The sequence below is a fragment of the Lycorma delicatula genome, chromosome 9 (genome assembly GCF_047948215.1).
Source record: "Lycorma delicatula isolate Av1 chromosome 9, ASM4794821v1, whole genome shotgun sequence".
NCBI classification, from domain to species: domain Eukaryota; kingdom Metazoa; phylum Arthropoda; class Insecta; order Hemiptera; family Fulgoridae; genus Lycorma; species Lycorma delicatula.
This window is the reverse complement of record NC_134463.1, coordinates 89,538,093-89,559,335: the sequence shown is the minus strand read 5'-3', so window position 1 is coordinate 89,559,335 and position 21,243 is coordinate 89,538,093. Positions and strand designations below refer to the sequence as shown.

Genomic DNA, 21,243 nt, shown 5'->3' with positions numbered 1-21,243 from the left:
CACTGTGAAGTTCAGCGTAGGTGGCGTCTTAGTTGAAAACCACTCTAACCGTATTGAAACGGTGTACGTCTGCGGTTATACTTGTTGCGTTTGGAAACACCGCGAATGTAAGTTTCATAAGATGTCGCAACGATCTTATGCAATGATTCGGAAAATATCTAATCATCCACACCGATGTGGCTATGTCAACATCCATCGCTAAACTGAGGATGGAATTACACATCGAAGGCTTTTTTACAAGCATTAAATAAGAATAATCTTTCGTTTCCACACCACCCACGCGAGGTAGCAACCGTGGCGCGTTGAGATTTTTTTTACATGAGTGAAATCTCTCCCCAATAGGCCTACCGTAAAACACTAATCTTTTTTTTAGATTATTTTCTTATTTATTTTTTTGTTTTTTTTCTTGCAAATGTTTGTAAGAGATTCAATGCGAGCATAAATAATATTCCCGACATTAAACCGAGATGGAAGGCTACAACTATAATTGAGATCTCTAACTAAAGATGTGAATTCATGAACATCTTATAGCAAACTGAGCTCTACAACGGTACTCGACGCGGAACATGTTCGAACAAAAGCGGAACGTTTTCCTTGATGCAGTTTTCACATCGCGTCGAGTGGTAAACCATCCTCGTAGGTGTGTACTTGCCATCGTCACCGTTTATCAACTGATCTCTTTTACAAACACATCGAAGCCTACTCGATACCGCCCGGCGTTGATGTCGCTCTCCTTATCAACAACCAAGAATTCGTGTCGTTTTTTCCAGGCTACGCCGCACAGACTTTTAAAACGATCGAATTTCATATCGGTATTTATGTGAACCTTGATGGATGTGAGTGACGTAAATTGAGATCGTCTTGTTTGAATATAAGGAGATTTGCGTTGTCCCGTACAAGGTGCTTTCCAGCACTGGAATATATTTCTGTGAGATAAAAGCTATCGATGTTGTTGTGTCGTCCCATCGAAAAGTACTTGCGAATATTATATTGCTTTTCGCAAGCTACATCGTCAAAAATCATTATCGAATTCGGTTCCGCTTCGTCGGGTGCCATCACATGATCGTTTTCAGAGTAGGAGAAATAACCGATCTCCGGTATACCGGTCATGAATCGCTCTAGAAATATATATTTCGGTTGGTACAGCGATTTAGAAAACACGTAAATGTTTCTGAATCTGAAGCCGTCAGGAGAAAACAAGTTTAATAGAGCATTTGTTTTTCCGCAAATAATAGATCTAATTGTATTCGGTAGAGAGGACCATGACGACGGGTTTTCCCTCTCCACACCCGGCTCCTGTATATTCGTCAAAATTTTGGAACGTAATATTACCGACCTGTTGACGTTCCAACTTCATGTTTATGACTGACCACTGTACCAAATCCGCCTTATTTATCCAACAGTTGTGTTTTCCGTCGAACCCTTGCCACTCTACAAATAATTTATCGCCTTTTCTTCATAAGACTTTCTCGACTAAATACACGTTATTTTTAACGTTAGTTTTAGTGAACTCTTCACAGTAAAATGTACCATTCACCACTTCACCATTAATATCAATCAGTGTGTAAGTACACGGTCGAGTATTATCGTGTACCGTATGTACGGCAAATATTTCGTCCAATCAATTCGGTAAATATCCTTTGCGAATGTCTTTAAATTTGCTTATTCGCCGACATACTATTTGCTTACTCGGTCGCCGACTTTGAATTTCGGTAAAGTAGGCTTTCGATAGAGTACCGTATTCAATCGCTGTAAAGCAACGGCTTGGTTTCGCTTATTTACATCTTTCGGTTTCATTCCGATTGTGCGATGATTGGTATTGTTGTATTTTGCGATCAATTTTGGTAGTAATTCTAACCACTTCTAAGTGTCCTGTTCAGTAAATTTTCTCCACATCATTGTTTTCATTGTTCGATTAAAACTATAGATGCTTTTTTATCGATTACTATCGATGATTTTTTATCCGAATGTGTAGAATAGTGATTTATATTGTACGAATTTAATAGTCGTTTAACCGACGGATTGTAAAACTCTTTTCCCCTATCGGTTTGAAAATGACGCATCTTGTGTTTATCCAATATAGGTTTGAGAGCTTTAGCGATCTCCATACCGGTTTTGTTTTTAACCGGTATGGCAAATGCTAGTTTAGAAAAACAATTTATCATCGTCAATATGTATCAATAACCTTTGTTCGATCTAGCATACGGTGCCATTTCTACACGATCAGCCTGGAAAAGGTCAGAAATATTCTTAAGTTGGACTCTTCTCGTAGGATAGTTTCGTCGAGCCTGTCGGTGGAGCTCTTTAGCTACTGATGCTTTGACGTTCATCGCTATAGTGACAGTATTTGATTTGATTTTGAATATACTAGCATTGATGAAGAAAAACAAGATGCACCTTATTAAGTTTTTTTTTCATCGGATAGGGATGTTAATTGGGTGACAGGTACAACTTGTATGATTGGTGGCTACGATTGTTTTATAATATATTTTATACGTTAGATGTTCGGTGATATGAATTTCTAGTCATTTTTTCAAAACCGCCTATTTGTGAACGACATTTAAATTCGGGTCCATCTTGACAACAACCCGAACTTTGTCACAACGGTGTAGTCACATACATCGGTCTCAACGTAAATCTTTGCGAATTTGTATCTTTTTAAAGATTAACGATCGGTATAGACCTTTGTTGTGGTATTTTACACAGGAACATTATCGATTCACGATATGTTACGGTGTCGTTGTAACAAACATAATATAATTCCAAAAATATATAAGTACACTCCTTTTCGTGAGTAGTACTCTTTAGATGTTGACGTTATGGTGTTCATTGTGATACTGAATGTATTTCATGTGTATGGAAAAGAATATAATAAGAGGATCTTTATTTCTTTATTATTTTTTTTAATCCCCCTCACCACTCTCATATCCCAGCCTTGGCACCGGCTGTATCTATAATATGGTAAATCATTAATCGATTTACTTACTATATAGTAAAGCGAATTATGATTTGATATAAATTATCGATACGGGGGGGTTTAGTGTGATCCCGATAAGGACCGTTTTATAGACGTGCTTTTTTAAAAGACTTACACGATACATTGTGTAATATATCGTAAACTAATGGGTCTGACATACTAATGCAGACGCCACAATCTACGCATATTACACACATACAATCACCCACATAAATAAAGCCTAAAGAGTCTAATGTTTTGGGGATTCAAGTGGTTTCTTAAGAAGGTATTTGCTCAATATATTTGGCCAATTTTATTAAATATTAATAAAATGAAGGAAATTTTTTTATCAAAGTTTTGTTTATATATATATATATATATATATATATATATATATATAAATATATAAATATAAAAATGTTAAGTTCGTTTGTGTACGGCTTCAAAAACTCAAAAATGTTCTGCACAGATTGAGCTCAAATTTTAGCATGATATATAACCCGCATCAAAGATTGTTTTCATCTATTTTTAATAAATCTATCTATCTATTTTTAATTTGTAGAGTTTTTTAATAAAAAGAGGCTAATAAATCAGATGGAAATGTAAACAAAGAAAAACCAATCAGATCAATGCAAGATGCCCGCTGTCAAACACAACGACCAATCACAAAGAGCTCGTATGGCCGTTGCCAATGTAAACAAAATCACAACTGTTTAAATAACAAATTTCTTTGAATTATATTTAACAGCTAAAACATCTGTATTTTATTAAAAAAAAAAAAAAAAAACAAAACACCAAAACAAAAAGAAAAGCCACCAAGAAGGATGACTTACAGTCAATAAATTAAAACACCCATCTTTCTTATAGCCCAGATAGACTTAAGACTATGCAAACAAAAAAAGTCGAAATAACCAAATACACAGAAAATAATATCCCTATATAATGACCAAAAAATCCTTTGTTAGGTTTTTTTTACATATATATATATATATATATATATATATATATATATATATATATGACCAAACAATCGTTATTACTTAGTCCGTTCCATACGGACTATAATTACTTTTAATACGCGAAACCCTTTGCAATGATTGAACATTAACTTAAACCTCTTCAAAAATTATTACTTTTGAACTAAGCCACATTTTGATATCATTGTTTTTCTATAACATGTCTGGAATTCTTTTCTTTTTTAATGATAAGAAGCGTTGTCGAAGACAATAACCGAATTCTCTTCCAAAGGACATAATACACCGCTAAACTATTTCTAAATAATTCAAATTCGTGTAATTTTTTTACGAATCAAGTTTTTATCAAAATCTCACCTTTTCTCAATTGACCTGTGGTGTTTTGTTTTCTTTGGAGACCGTAATTCATTAGTGGATTCATACTCGAGAATCACGTTGTACACTGAAGCAGCACAACTTCTACTTACGTTAGCAGTTTATTAACATCTGAAATCAACGCCGTTTGATTATTCTGTAATTTGTAAGCATTACTCTACTTTTGTAAGCATTTAAAATGTGTTTTTTCGCACGACTTAAGGGCTTTTTTCGCAGCCCACAAATCTTTATATATAAAAATGTTAAGTTCGTTTGTGTACGCTTCAAAAAGTCAAAATGTTCTGCACCGATTGAGCTCAAATTTTAGCACGATATATAACCCGCATCAAAGATTGTTTTTATCTATTTTTCGCATCAGTCACATACCCGCGACCGCGAGAAAACAGTTTTTTTAACGGTCAGCTGTGTACTAGTGACCGCGCCATCTGCCGGAAGCGAGGGTAACACTCATACTAGCTACCATACTACCATACTAGCTAACGACAACCGCAGTCACATGTGAAACAATACCTGCTCCCAATTACATTGTTTATTAACAAAAAAAAAAAATGTATCCACTTGCATCTGATTCAGATTATTATACAATCTGAATTAAATATTCACTTTAATTGAGGTACTTTTGTGTGATCGTGTCGTGATTAAGCTGCGCCTTTCACCAAGCTCTGAATTTATTAGAAAACGACCAACAGTGGGATATATGTATTAATGACGCGTGCAACACTGCACATCCAAACCAAATTCGCGCATTATTCGCAATTATATTGACCTCTTGCTTCTCTTCATCTCCCACAGAGTTATGGGAAAGATATCGATCGCATATGGCTGAGGATATTTTGCATAGAGTACGCTTAGAAAATACCAATATGACCGTGGAATTTACAGAAGGCATTTACAACGAAGCATTGATAAATATTGAAGATATTTATCAAGTGCTTAGCTATTGCAAATAAAGTTCTTAGTCAATTGGGAATGGCAGCACCCACCCGAGCTGCGATTGCTTCATTTGATGTGGATTTACGCCGTGACCAGAGTTACAACATTGGTGATCTTCAGTCATATGTCCAATCAAACATTCCCAAATTAACGCGTGAACAGAAAGGCATTTATGATCGCATAATGCAAATGATAAATGACGAAGTTGGGGGGGACCTTCTTCTTGGATGCGCCAGGAGGAACTGGGAAAACATTCCTCATTAGATTGATTCTAGCAATGGTTCGATCAAAAAATGACAATTATCCTGTTGCGGAATATTAATCAGCCAAAACTCTGCAACGGCACACTACTTGCAGTTAAGAAATTGATGAATAACGTAGTGGAAGCAACGATTTTAACGGGGCCTTTCAAAGGTGAAGATGTCCTCATTCCTCGAATACCCATAATCCCGACCGATACACCATTTTAATTTAAAATATTGCAATTCCCAATTCGATTGGCATTTGCAATCACAGTCAATAAAGCTCAAGGTCACTCTTTAGAATTGTGTGGTTTAGATTTAGTTGCGGATTGCTTCTCACATGGGCAACTGTATGTTGCGTGTTCCCGAGTCGGCAAACCAGATAGCCTTTATATCTACGCAGACAGTGAAAAAACAAAAAAATATTGTATATCCACAAGTATTACAAAATTAAACTTCTATGAAACGTATGCTTTGTTTTGTTTCTCATTTCTCATCCATGCAACCACAATGTGCCACAGCGAAGCGTGGTGGGTAGAGCTAGTTACCAATAAAAATATCCCTCTACCAGTTTACAACCTAACCAAAAAGAGACTACATTCCTTTCTTTAAATCTTTTAATTTATTTTAACTTTTACATTTGATGAAGCAGTGCATACCACAAAATCTTTAATATTAAATATTATAAAAACAAGCAGCAAGTGAATATTTTTTTCATTTTATTATTATTGATAATAATCTATTAATGATTATATATTTAATTAGTGCATTAAGTGAAAGTATATACAAATAATAAATAACAGAACATCCATTACAGGAATATTATATTAAAATATGCATTTTCTGTTTTTCCAAAAATTTATGAAATATTTAACATACAATATCTTTAATTAAGTAAAAGAAATTTCTGTTACAGAATGCTTTAATGACATTTGAAGATGATATGCTTGGAGAGGCAATGGCTGCATTAAGAGATATTGAACATCGTTGTGCTCAAGATATTGGTTGGATCAAAACTGTTCGAAATAAGGTTTTTGGAAGTCCAGAGGTAATACTTTTTAAACTCTGTTATTAATACAAAATTTCCTTTACTTTCACTCTTTTATTGTTAGATTATCTTTTGGTCTGTTGTTTGCTTTTGTAGGACTTATTGAGGTAAAGATGTCTATTGTAAACTTTGTTACATTTTAGATTTTTAACTCTTCGTATATCAAATCATAACAAATTTGGATGCTCTAAAAAATCAGGCTTTTCCATAATTTTTAAAAAATTGTAATTAATTTAGGATCTTTTTCTGATCTCTTTTATAACAAAGTATAAATTTCCCTGATCCCAATTATATATAAACGTCCATATGCATCACTGAAAAGGAACCAAATTAGAAATAAAAAGTTTAAAGTTTTTATTTTTAAAAACTCTTGATTTGTTTTTTCTTAAATGTTTATTTACCTTCTCTTATTTAGCAACTTATTAAGTTTCTGCATCAGTATAATAATATTAATAAAAATAATGCAGAATATTCTCAAATAAATGTAGTTAATTATACATCTATTCCCAAAAAAATATAAAACACTCTTTTAAATTTGTTTTTGATAAAGGAATATAATAACAGAATTAAGAAATACACTTCACACATTGTTTATAATTCTTCTAAAACTAACTGAATCGTTACAAGGCAAGTGGGTGTCTTCCCCTACGTGACTCAGGATGATTGTAGGTGTAGATAATTTAACTTAAATAAAAATAAATTTATAATGGCTCACATTTAAATACTTGGAAGTGTGATAAAAAAATATGTGTAATTATAATTAAATTTAAGTTAAAATTGTTATATTCATAATAGTCGATCGTCAAATAACTATTACACTATTATCTAGATAATAGTCATAAACATCATATGGACATGACATTACATTCTTATTGATATATAAATTATTTTATTATCTGATGATCAACTTCAAAAGAACTAGGACACATACAAGGTCTGTAAATAAAGTGATGAGACTAGATTTTTTTGGCAGCCAAAGTGACAACACTGTAAAGTTACTAGTAAACATATGGTTATGTGATCAACTGATTTATATTAGGTATTAATATTTTTAGTCTATTGTTGCCACATGAGAGGTAAACAAACTTTTCAAGAAACTAGTTTTTGTTGTGCTTTACAAAAATGAGTGATACTAATTATGAGCAACGTTGTGCAATCAAGTTTTGTGTTAAACTCTGTGAGAATGCTACTGAAACTTTTTCAGAATTGAAAAGGGCGTATGGAAATGACACTCTGTCATGAGCCCAAGTTTTTAGGTGGTTTAAAGCATTTTCATATGGCCAGGAATCAGTTGCGGATGATCCACGCTCTAGAAGACCATTAACATCAAAAAGTGACAACAATGTTGAGCAAATCGGAGATTTGAATACAGTATTTCAGAACAATTGAATTTGAGCTGTACCACAGTCCATTAAATTTTGACTAACAAATTGGACATGAAAAAAGTTTGTCCAAAATTGGTCCCAAAAAACCTCACTGCTGAACAGAAAAACAACAGGGTGGAATTGTGACGCGATCTTCTAGAGCGAATTGAAACCGATCCGGATTTTCTAAAAAATGTTATTACTGGTGATGAATCTTGGATATTTGAGTATGACCCAGAAACAAGAAAACAGAGCAAGGAGTAACACACTTCAAACTCACCACGTACCAAAAAAGCAAAAATGAGCAATTCAAAAATCAAAACCATGCTAATTTGTTTCTTCAATAGTAGTGGCATTGTCCATAAGGAGATTTATTTTGCCTGCAGGACAGACTGTAAATGAGTATGTTTACCGAGAAATTCTTGAAAGACTGTGGAAAAGAGTTGCCCATGTGAGACCAGCCATCAAAGACAATTGGATGCTGTATCATGGCAATGCATCTTGTCACATTGCACTCTCAATTAATGAGTTTTTGGCAAAGAAAAACATTCCTGTAGATCCTCCTCAACCACCTTATTCACCTGACTTGAGTTACTGCAACTTTTCTGTTCACAACTTTAAAAAAAACACCACAAAGGGGACCCCATTTATGAACAGTAGAAAACATTTAAAAAAAATTTAATCAACCATCTGAAGGATATTCCGGTTTCCGAGTTCCAACACTGCTAGAAAGAATGGGAAAACTGTTTGAAGTGTTGTAAGGCTACCCAAAGGAACTATTTCAAAGATGATAGGAGTCCATGATTAATTGAATTATAAATAAAACGTTTTTATGAACCAGTCTCATTACTTTTGTACCAGATCTCGTATATTAAAAATTGATGGTAATTAGAAACATTAATATATACAAATTGTATTAATACCAATGTTGCCAAATGTTTAGAAAATGAAATCTAATAAATTATTTCACTTCCTTTATCAAGTGAGCCATAAAATGAATAACCATTTTTTATGCATAAAAGGTTATCAAGGTATTTCAATTGAGATATATTCATGCACTTGTTGCAATGGATATTAGTAATATGGATGAAGTTTATGGTAATAAACATCAACAATAAATAGTAGGCCTATATCCTACAGATTATAATTATTTATTAATAGCTTAGTCGTTTTATATATATATATTCATAGAATAGCTAAGTAATTTTTTTACATTGTTGACTAATATTCAATGCTAATCTTTACATTTCATTTTCAATAAACTGGTTTAGTTCAATCTTTGGCGTGTTCCAGTGTGAATTTTGTAGTTGTTTCCTTCTGTAATATGTGGTGTATTGGTTAATGTTTTGTGTAATGTTTAATGTTTAAAATTAATTCCTGTTCTTCCCCCCCCCCCCCAGACAGTGGTTATTATTGACATTGCATCATACCACAATTCACTTGTAGAGAAGCCTCTGAGAATCTAAATGATAGGAAAAGTGGCATGGTTAATTGGTTATAAAAGAGCAATATTCCATTTAATGTTAAAACCACAACTGTATGACATAATTAAATTGCATTGAAATTCAAAAATAGAGTACCATTTTGATGACTATTAAAAAACATGGGCATCAGGTTCTGCAACTTCCACCTCACCATTCCAATTTATATCCAATTAAGATGGTATGGTTGGTTCTGGTAATAACACAACATTTTTAATGTCAGATATTAAAAAATTAGCTTAGGAAAAAATGAATGAAATGAATAAGGATGATTGAAAACATATTGCAAACATGTTAAAAATGCTGAAATTGAGAAAAAGATAGAAACCAATAATAATGATAATGATTATAATAATAATAATGATAGAAACTGCAAAAAGATAGAACTGCTAATCGACGAAATGACGGATAAATTTTTCATACATCTAAAGAATTGTAGTGAAACTGACTGTTTCCAGTGAAGACAGAGAAGATTGTGAACACAGGAACTAGACATATGATGCAATTTTTATATGATTTCAAATTTCAAGTAAGTGTTAATGTTAATAATAGTACAATCAACAATGAAAACAATGGTATAAAAAAATAATTTGAAATTTCTAGATAATAAAAAATAGTAAATATTGTACAATAAATAATTGTACATCTAATTTAGTGTAATTAGGAATATAATATAGGCTACACTCAAGCACTAGTTAAGATTTGTTTAGTTTAAAAATACACGTAAATTAAAATTCTTGTTTTTGCAATCCTTATTTATTGAATTATTAATTTAATTATGTAATAATGAATTAAAAGTAATAAAACTTGAAAACAGTAATAAATTAAACGTGCTTAAATAAACATATAATAAACTACTATTGTCCTATTAGAGGGTGTAAATGTTTTCAGGTTCAGTAGTAATACACTCTTAAACTTTTTTAACACAAGCTTTTGTTTTCATTGTATTTCACTATGTTGCTAAATTAATAAAATATGTTACTATTCATGAAATTTATACATTCGATTTCATTTTACAATCAGTAATAAATTGAAATAATACAATGGAATATATTAATAAGTAATTTGTCAGATTATTTTATTAAATTTTTCATTCCTGATGTTATACAAGAATTTTTCTCTTATACTGCATGGTGTTGTATTTTAACCTTATAAAAATTAGATTAAGTGATTGTAGTTGGAGACAGATATTAGAAATTTTGTAGGTTATTATTTTTACTTATGGTTTTATTTGAATTTTATTAATCAGAAGGATGAAGCTGCAAGATTAGAAGAACAAATTATTTTAGCAGATTCCCAAGTATGCATCGCATTATTAACATTCCTACAACAGGATGTATCTGGTTATATGCGAGGTGGATGGGTATTAAGGAAAGCTTGGAAAGTTTATCAGCATACCTATCAACAAATACTTCAGTTGTATAGGAGAACATTTGGTTTCGATCAGAACGTTCCAGGTTAGTTTAATTTTTTTTTTTTTTTTACTTTAAATTTATTAATTTAATTTCTTCACTTATATCAGTTTAGAATTGATTTATAAATCAGTGATATTAAAGTTTTGGTAATTTGGGTATATCTAAAAGTAAAAGAAGATTCTCCTGAAGACTTCTTCTGTTTCCATCATACCAAATGAAGCAAAGAAGGAAAGATATTTGTTTTCTCATCTTTATACATAAATCTGAACATTCATTTGTTTATTTTTACTCATGTTCATTTAAAACTCAGAAACCACGGGGATAATTCAAACAATTCTATTATCATTATTTTAATTAAGCATTGAAGATGGTTTTTGGTATAAATTTATCCTGATAACTCTATTAGTTTATAAGCAATTAGGTTTAAACAGGCAGAATGTTTTATTTTACAGCATCTTTTATCATGTAACAATGTTTTGAGCTGATGTTTAGAAATTAGACTGAATTCTATTTTAGTATTTTATTTTTCAAAATTAGGTAAACCATTCTCAAGATATCACAACTTATTAGAGAATTTTATGTTTGCAGAATTATCATAGGTAGATGTGTAAAATAAATTTTTATAGCAAATGGTATTCATGTACTGTATACATGTATATATATATAAATATACATATATATGCATCTATATTTTACTTACAATCTTAGACATGCTTTGCATGTATTTTAACATAGATGAATGAAACAATACATGAATAAAAATCCCAAATCCTTAGCGGGAATCAAACCTGAGACCAACTAATGTAGAAGTCAGCATGGTAACCACACCATACCATTTGGGTGGCTATTATAAGTGTAATGTATAATAAATTGCTGTGATATGATTTATTTTAGTGTTATCTTTGTATTTGATAGACGACTGAAGCAAACACCCAATGTAATGATAGCTCGTTACCTCCATCTGTGTCTGTTTTTCTGTTTATCAGGGTTACTCATGGACAATACATGTAGGTTAATGGTTACACAATGAATTTATTTCAATCAGATATAGCAGATATAATAACTAGAGATAGTTTTAGTTGTTTTTTTAATTTACAGAACATAATTTAGTTCTATTTATAGATTGTTTAAATTATTTTATTTCTGCAATAAAAATATCCATGTAATTTTAGTTACATTATTTGACTTTTTTGTTAAATAAATCGCTAAATTTATCATTTCTTCCCTCCATCTAAATAACCAGGTTTTTTAAAACAATTTTTACATCAGTTTTTGTCTGTTCATTGGTTAATTTTGTTAGTAATTAAAAATTAACTTGGAAATCTTATTATGTCTTAAATTAGCATTAATTAATCTAATTATACTTTTAATTTAGTTAATATTATGGCATTATAATTGGTCAAGATGATGTATATCTGTACTCAGGTTCAGATTTTCCATTATGGCGTGTTGTAACAAGATCAACAGGTCGTACTCCTGTACAGTCTCCAAGCTGTGATTGGTCAGTGCCTAATTCCACCCATACAACTCCAAGCTGTGATGCAACATCTCCCACTTCACCCAATTCTGGGTATCCTTCCGTCCGCAGGCTTAATGGTTTTCGTAATCCTTTTTCAGCAATTTTTTCTGTATTCAGTCAAGAAACGCAGTATGTATTGATTACTATAAATTTTATTTATTACTTTGAATATTATATTATATTATATTATATTTATTACTATTAATATTATTTCTTACATGCTTGCAAAAGCATTTGATATTGAACTGTTAGTTTTATTTTTTCTAAACTTTTTGTTATCCAGTTACATGTATTCAGCCAGAATAGTGGTTTGAATATTAAAAGAACTGTTTTTTTTCCACCAATCAGTTGACTAGTTAAATGCTATTCTTCATTTGTTACTGTTCTTTGCTAATCTTTTATATTTGTCTTTATCTTCCCTATGTTTTTGCCTTCCACACATCCCTCTGTTGCCATATTAACTTAAAATTGTGATCAAAATCGATGTCTGCTGCTCCTAGATGACTTTTGCAGTCCATAATTTGATTTAGAAATCTATGCCTAATCGTTATTTGATATCTTCCTGTGTCACCTAGACTTACCCTTAAATATATTCTTTTATAAATTTTAAAATACAATATTCGTCATCTCTGGTTTGAATTTTGGGCGAAATCTAAAAATCTAGATCCTACTTTATTTCCTTAATCCTACTTATTCTTCAACTACCGATTCTTCCTTTTCCAATTATGAAACTCCAGTTTCATATTAAGAGACCGTCATATTTTTTTTACAAATTTGGCATTTATTTCTTTATTCATTTTTATCTCTTTGAATATATCCTTCATAAAATAATTAATTCACAGTTCTGCTTTTAGTAATATACTCCTTCCTACATATTTATTTATTATTATTTGCATACCTACATCTCTATTATTTTTTTTTTGTGTTAAATCCCTGACTCAGACATATTTTTCATCTTTCAATTTTACCTTGCTAATTCCTACTGACTCCAGCTTCAACTATCTTTATCTTGTTTTAATTTATCTAGCCAACCTCTTATTTAAACTTTTTACATTTTATGCCTCCTTTTCTTGCTTTTCTATTTATAAAAATTTGCCACATTTGTTCTTTTCCAATTTATCTTAAAAGCTTGTTATTTCATACTCCATCAGTTCATCTAATTTTCATCATTCTGTAACACCATACTTTAAAAACTCTGAACTTTGAATTTCTGGCTTCGATATTTTGCCATCATAAAGCCCTAAACTCCATAAAAATATTTTTCTAATTGTAAAATCTGTATTTTATATCAGCAGGTAACTTTGATATGCTTTTTTTTCTACATAAATTTTTCCCTGCTTGTTTAAGTCTGCTTTATTATTTTTTGCAATCTTTACAGTCTTACTACTTAAATAATGTAATTATACTATGATTTGAGGTACATTATTGTATTCTATTTTTTTTTTTTTGTCTTCAGTCATTTGACTGGTTTGATGCAGCTCTCCAAGATTCCCTATCTAGTGCTAGTCGTTTCATTTCAGTATACCCTCTACATCCTACATCCCTAACAATTTGTTTTACATATTCCAAACGTGGCCTGCCTACACAATTTTTCCCTTCTACCTGTCCTTCCAAAATTAAAGCGACTATTCCAGGTTAATATATTCTATATTAATATTTAATTCTCATTCTTTCTTTTCCATTTCTTTAACTTTAAATTTAATTATTCCACCCCGCAATCAATTTAAGCAGCTAAACTACCCACTTATTCCTTGTTTCAGCCAAAATAGCAAGATCATCAGTGAATTGTTTTTATCCCCCCCCCCCCCACTAGTTGTTATTCCAGTCTCTAAATTTTCTTTTAGTTTTACTTTCCCATCTAGTTAGCACTGTAGCTCTACAAGGAAAAGTATTGTAATTGGTCCAATTTGGGTCTATGTGGTTTTCACTGGATCTTGACATTTTCACACCTAAAGAACCCAAAAAATATATGTGTGTGTGCATGCATGCGCATGCAAATCACCTTATATCTTCAGAATTACTGGACCAATTTTGACCAAACTTGGGTCAGGTTATTTCTATATATGGGCCACTGATATCATTAAATTTTCAAGTTGAAAAGTCAAGGGGGTAGGTAAGGCTATAGATCAAGATAACCCTCAGTATCTCTACAATTAGAAAATAATATTTTCCAAAAACATTTTGTTTGCAAAATCACACCTTCACCTCAAAAAATGCTCTAAAGTAGTTGCTGTATTAAGTAGTTGCTGTTTGATTGTAACTGTATTACAGTTGTGTCTAATAGACACACAATCAAACCAAAAAAATGGAGAGAGGAGGATTAAAGAGGAATAGGAATAAGTATATATTTTCTTTTTATGGATTACTGACAATAACCATATCGCTAAAGGATTATAAGTATTCAACATAGACATGGAGTACGGAACCGGAAAATACCAGACCAAAGACCCCGGACATACCGGCACCAACATACCACCGAACGTCCACGTCCACGAACTTTAACCTATTAATCTCCCACTCCACAATCCAACAGTATAAATAGAGAACACAACGGTCAGGCCAACCAGTACAGAAGCGATGATCAACGGCGACGTTATAGACTGTATTATACACGAAGACTGTGAACACGGAGAACGCCTGTGTAATTGTATATATTGTGGCAATAAAGACGAGCAGTGTATAGGGTGGCTAAGAAAGGTATCAGAAGAAGACTATAAAAGAGATTATATAGAAAACTTCTGGAAATCAGGTGAAAATAGCGCATACGACGAACTCAACCACGACACCTATAAACGATACAACGAAGAACTGGAGGGACTGGACGGCAGAGGACTTCAAGAAGAAAATAGAACAAATACAACAGACAATGGACAGACTAACACAACTAAACAAACCATGGGCGTGGCCGAACCAAATAACGGAGAAACAACTATACCCGACAATACAGAACAAATGGGGATCATCAATCTACATTGCTCCGAGACGTTACGTGACACTACTCCAGAAACGGAAACACGAACCAACAATGACGACAGACCAACTAAACGACATAAAACAAGTCATAACGAACACACATACACACAAGTTTGCCCCGGATCCGCTGAAGGAGCTGGATTCCATTTTCCAGCTGTTGGAAGCAGAGAATGGGAGAGGTCTTTACTTGCTCTTGGTGAACACGAGTTCTCAGAGTATTCGAAAGACGATATGGTCAAGCATATTGACCATATTAGAACAAAACTACAAACCGACAATGACATGGACACAACACGGACACAAAGGAGCGGAGGTCATGTGCTTCCACACAAAAACAGAAGGCGAAACAATAACGGCAATAACGAAATCAAAAACAGAAACAATACAGACACTGGAGACGGACAATGTACCTCCTCCGTGGAGATTCATATACAAGACAATTTTCACACACATAATGACAGACAAAGAGGAGGCAGCCCCTCCGCCGGACCGTCAAATACTACAAAAAAAACGAGAACTAAACGAAAGGCAACGGACACTAATGACAAAACGACTAAAACTAAACATAAACGAACAAGGACAGACAAGAAACGAACAAACGACACAGATACAACAGACTCAAATGAACACGACAGACGACCAACTCCTGGACCAGATGATGACACAGAAGGAAAGGGAGTTGGAGACGATACTCAATGCGGATATACCTTCATCATCCACCACAACAACCAAAACCCAACATGGAGAGAATCAAGTAAACGTTTATACAGAAACGAACCCCAATTCTCAATCTACAACCACGGAGACCACAGCCACATCATATACTTCGGAGACAAAAAGGGGGGAAACAGTACAAGAACAAGAGAACGAATCTGACGATATCTACAACTTGACGCTGCAGGACTTAGAGAAATGTATGTCACAACGCAAAAGATTTACAATCTTAGGGCATTCATTCTGTATTGCATATATAATGACAGGCGAAGACAGTCTTCAGAGAGTGATAGAACTCGACGAAGAACACACGATAGACGACCAACACGACGAAATACATCAGGAAGAGGTAACTATAAACATTACTTACAATAACAAACCAAAACTAACTAACACACATTACATACAAAAAATAATAAATAATATGTTCAACAGGTACTGGAACTATTGAGACTAAAGAAACAACTACAAAATAAATGGCCGGAAAGGAGAATAAACCAAAAGCAAAAGCAGACAAATCAGACAACAGCCTAATAATTCCACCAGGAGGAGATGGAGCGGGAGGGGAAGGATATGGACACAGACTACCACTAAGGGTAAGCATACGTTATAATATAATCCATATAAAACAAAACAAATACTAAACAAAACACTAATTATATTCTTTTGTATGCTCAGGTCCTCAATATATGGAACAAAGGAGGAAACAGCTACTACAACATCGTAAAAAACAGCCGCTGCATGACATTAGATTTCACATCAGACCAAGGACCCATATCAATACGCGGGATTCTGGACATCTATGTGGTGTGATAAAGAAATTGCAAACAATCAAACAATTAATCTTTACAATGAACTAAACAAATTAGCGTGGGGTGTAACATGGGTAAAAGGGGAAATAAAAATAGAAATCTACAATGTATTTAGACAAAGACTGCTACAAGGAGGGTCTACAAACTACACAACATACGAATTTGAAGGATCACAAAACCTAGTCATAGGAACATACGACAGATGTCCACTAGAACTAACAACAACGAAAAAAGAAGACGTCGGTCCAACATATCATTTAAAATCAGAAGACAACAAACTATATTCAGAAACATTAGACATAATAACAAAAGAAGAAATAGAACAAAGAAAGGAATATAAAAAAACAATACACTTCCCAACTCTAACACATAATTACTGTTACAAACCGAATAAAATAGATAAATGGGACACATTAATACCAGGAGTAACAGGAACAACAATAAAAACACAAATAATAAAACCAGGGACAGAATTATTAAGTCATACTATAACGGGAACACAATACCTAGGATCAGGAAGCGTATTCCAAAACAGAGTTACATATCCAGGCATCACACTAGGACAACCGTATGTAGAAGATGAAACAGGAGTAATGAAATTCAAATATTTCATAAGAATATCAACAGAATTACATCTAATACATCACATGAAACCAGACTATAACAACGACAAAGTTAAAGAAGCGTTATACAGACAAACATTACCTCTACCAACAATTACACCAATAGGAAGTGAAAAAGACACTTTTAGTTTAGTATGTAGTCCATACGAAATAGATATAAATTAGTTTTAAGTAATTAATGTAACCGGACTATGTGGATCCGGACAATAACAAAATAATGTATAATAGATTACAATAAAATATATGTATGATACATCCAACAACTTTAGTCTGTTATTTTCCATTCCCCGTCATCCGACAATAATATCTTATAAGGTTACACGTGCCGCACATTATTAACACGTGATAATCCTATAAGATGTTGCTTGTTGTCAGTAGTCCGGTCGTGACACTGTTGGATGATGGCCAAGAGGATGGGTGATAGCAGATGGCCGCTTAAGGTCATCTGCTATCACTTCCATTTTTTTGGTTTGATTGTGTGTCTATTAGACACAACTGTAATACAGTTACAATTGTGGGCAAAGTGGGCATATTGTGTGCCCCCCCCCCCTATCACCACAAATGCTAATGTCATCTTGGAATTTCACTTTTTCCTCATCCTCTTGGACTGGAAAATTTTAAATTCCACAGGGTTGCCAACCAACTTATTTTTTACACTTTACATATTAATTGTTTATTTTATTTAACTTAGTTAAATTATTATATTTCAATGGCTGCTAGCACTGACATACAACTATTGTAGTTGTCTGCTGTGTTGTGATGTCACAGGTGAGCAGTAGAATTAAATAAATGAATAATATTTAAAGTGTAAAAAAGTAGCTCTGTCTGGCTGGGTCTTGAACTCGATCACCCTGTTGACTTGGTACCTGGTGCGTTAAACCTCGCAACTACATCAGTCTAAAGACCGTGCAAGCGAAGTTTGTTTTATATAAATTTAGAAATTACATTAGTTTAGTTATTGCTGAACATGTTCACTAGTACTACCACACCTGCACAAATTAAATACGGTATGTGTGCACGTTTTAGTTAGATTCATTAAATTAAATAAACAAAAAAAATATTGTATTTAAATAAAATGATAATATTTTTAATTAAGTTTGTGTGGGTGTGTGTATGTATGTGTGTGTGTGTGTGTGTGTGTGTGTGTGTGTGTGGGTATATGTGTATGTAAGCTGTGAATCAGAAGCAACCTGCCGTTGTAGGACTTTCCCAGAATGTAGGAAACACATGACATGAAAGTCTAAAACTCTTATCAGTTTCTAAAAGTAAATGCTGCCAAAACATAGTTATTTGACAGTTTTTCCAAAAAGCCATGTCTGAATATGTTTTAATTTTCTGTACAATATTATTCTTGTTTAATAATAAATTACCACAAATATTTTTATTACGTTTACTGTTTGTAAACTGTTGTGATATATTTTTTTAAATAAAATGTTTATAATATTTAGATAATTGTGTTTCTTTTTCTAGTTTTTATTGCAGTAAAAGTAATAGAATTATTGAAAACTTCAAATTTTAAATTACAAACTGAATCAAATTTATTTAAAATGTTATATTTTTATCACAGATATCAAGAAATACAGTCATAATTTTTAAACATTTTGTATCCCAGTGTATTACTGTATAACAAAATTCTATAAAAAAAAAATTATTTCTTAAGTTTTTTGTGAGACATTGGAAGTGTGTAGAAAAGTTTTCAGTTTATCACTTATACACAATAGAATTGTATTTTTCTTATTCACACCACAATATTTACTAAGAATTCTGAAAAAAGTCTAAATATTTTAAATACATTGTGTTATTCGTTAAAATTAACTTTAATAATGACATAATTGGACATTTGGAGATTTATTTGCAATCAAATTTGTTGATCATTGATTCTGCCACTCACTTTATATTAGGTAATGAAAAAGAATAACATTAAATGAATTTTTAAGTGTAAATATGTGCAGAATTGTTTATACTTCTTGATCCTAAGCTAAGTATTGAAATGAACTGATGAATTGAATAGACTGATGCTGCATGTGTGGTTGGTTGAGAATGCCTTATTTTAAGTTGTAAATAGAGATGTATTTAGAAATATATTTTTATCTATATTTTATATCTTTGTTACTAGAAAACTATTTCTAAGTTATTAGATATGACTTTTTATGTGTTCGTATGTATTGTGTGTGTATTGACAAGTTATAAATAAATCATTAAAAATAACATTTAACATATATATCTCATTTAGTGTAGCAGCAGTTAATGTGTGTTAAAAATTTGATTGTGTATTTGTAATATACATATATATATATATATGTATATATATATATATAAGACACAATTAAAAAAGATAAGAATGATTAGCAATTAATTTAAGAACAAAAAGCTACTGTGTAGCAGCATTGTTGCTATATACTGTAGCTGCCATGATGTGGGTGACTTAAAAGCTAAATAATAGCACCAAAAAGGTTAATGTATCTTAATGTAAAGTGGTGTTTTTGTATGCTGTTACAGAAATGAAGTACCACCTGAAGTTGTTTCTAGATTAATGGCTGCTGTCAGTTTCGGATATGGTGTATTTCAGTTATGTATATCATTACTACCACCATCGCTACTGAAATTAATACAGTTATTAGGATTTGGTGGGGATAGAGTTAGTGGACTTGAAGCTCTTATGTTTTCCAGACAGGGGCATGATATGCGTGCTCCATTAGCAACGTTAGTATACATTTGGACTTTTTTATTGCGATCAGTAATGGTATGGTTTTCTTTCAGTTTTTTTTATATATACCAGAACTTTTCGTTAACTGAGTTAACTTTATTTACCAATTAGAGATATACTGTGAACATTTTTAAATAGTTGATTAATGAAGTCTTATATTCATAATTTCCTTAGAATATAAAACTTTAGTATTCATGTTTAAGTAACAGTTTTTAAAAAGTATTTAATGTAGTAAAATTAAGTATAAATTCATGAAGTATATTTAAAATAAGAATGGTGAAAAAAGGAAGATTTACTAGGAAATGTGAAATGCAAAGATTTTGAAATTTTCCGGAAGTCGAATCATGGTACCCATTACAATAGGTAGGTAACTTTCTTATGAAATCTACCTAAAACATTAGATTGTCTAAAAATATAATAAAATAAGTATTTTGTAATTTGGGGAGTTTTACCCATTTACAACCCCTTAAAACTGGATAATTCATTCGGTTTGAAAAGCAGATAATTTTACATAAAAATAAAAATAATAATTTATTTTTAATTATTAAAGATCTTTTACTGCTTTTGAATAAAAGTCCATTTAAAACCATGACCTCATTTATATTAAGAGTAAACATCAGTAAACGTCGATTATTTTCAAATCATTTAAATATATAGTGATGCGTTAATATTAAAGAGTAAAGTTGCCCTATCCTATTCGTATTGTATTATAATATAATATAATATAATACATATAATAATTACGTATAATAATTGTTTTGCATATTATAATTTATTATAAGCGTGTCATTACACATGTACTATTCATATTTTTTTTATAAATTTTGTTTTTATAAGATAGGCATTTTTAATATTATTATGTTCTATTAAATGAAATGTTTCATATCTTTAATTTTTTAGTAGATAATTTAATTTTTAAATAGCAGATAAATAATATTTTTTATTACTTTAGACCAGAACACTTGTTTATAATTCTATTTTGTAATATGTCAACATTAGAAAATAAACAACAAATATGTGTGTATATGTAACCTTTTATTTCAGGGTTATTATCTTTTTTTCTGTTTAGCCTCCAGAACTACCATAAGGTATTACTTCAGAGGATGA

The 21,243-nt window shown here is 31.8% G+C and overlaps 1 protein-coding gene across 1 annotated transcript in view; it reads left to right on the top strand.

Annotated features, from left to right (window-relative positions):
• Positions 1-21,243, top strand: part of LOC142329819 (tetratricopeptide repeat protein 39C-like) — a 68,395-nt gene that overhangs the window by 13,011 nt on the left and 34,141 nt on the right. The window contains exons 3-6 of the mRNA XM_075374672.1: positions 6,397-6,528; positions 10,623-10,830; positions 12,214-12,436; positions 19,929-20,132. Coding sequence (XP_075230787.1) covers positions 6,397-6,528; positions 10,623-10,830; positions 12,214-12,436; positions 19,929-20,132 — 767 coding nt within the window. The remainder of the gene's footprint in view (positions 1-6,396; positions 6,529-10,622; positions 10,831-12,213; positions 12,437-19,928; positions 20,133-21,243) is intronic.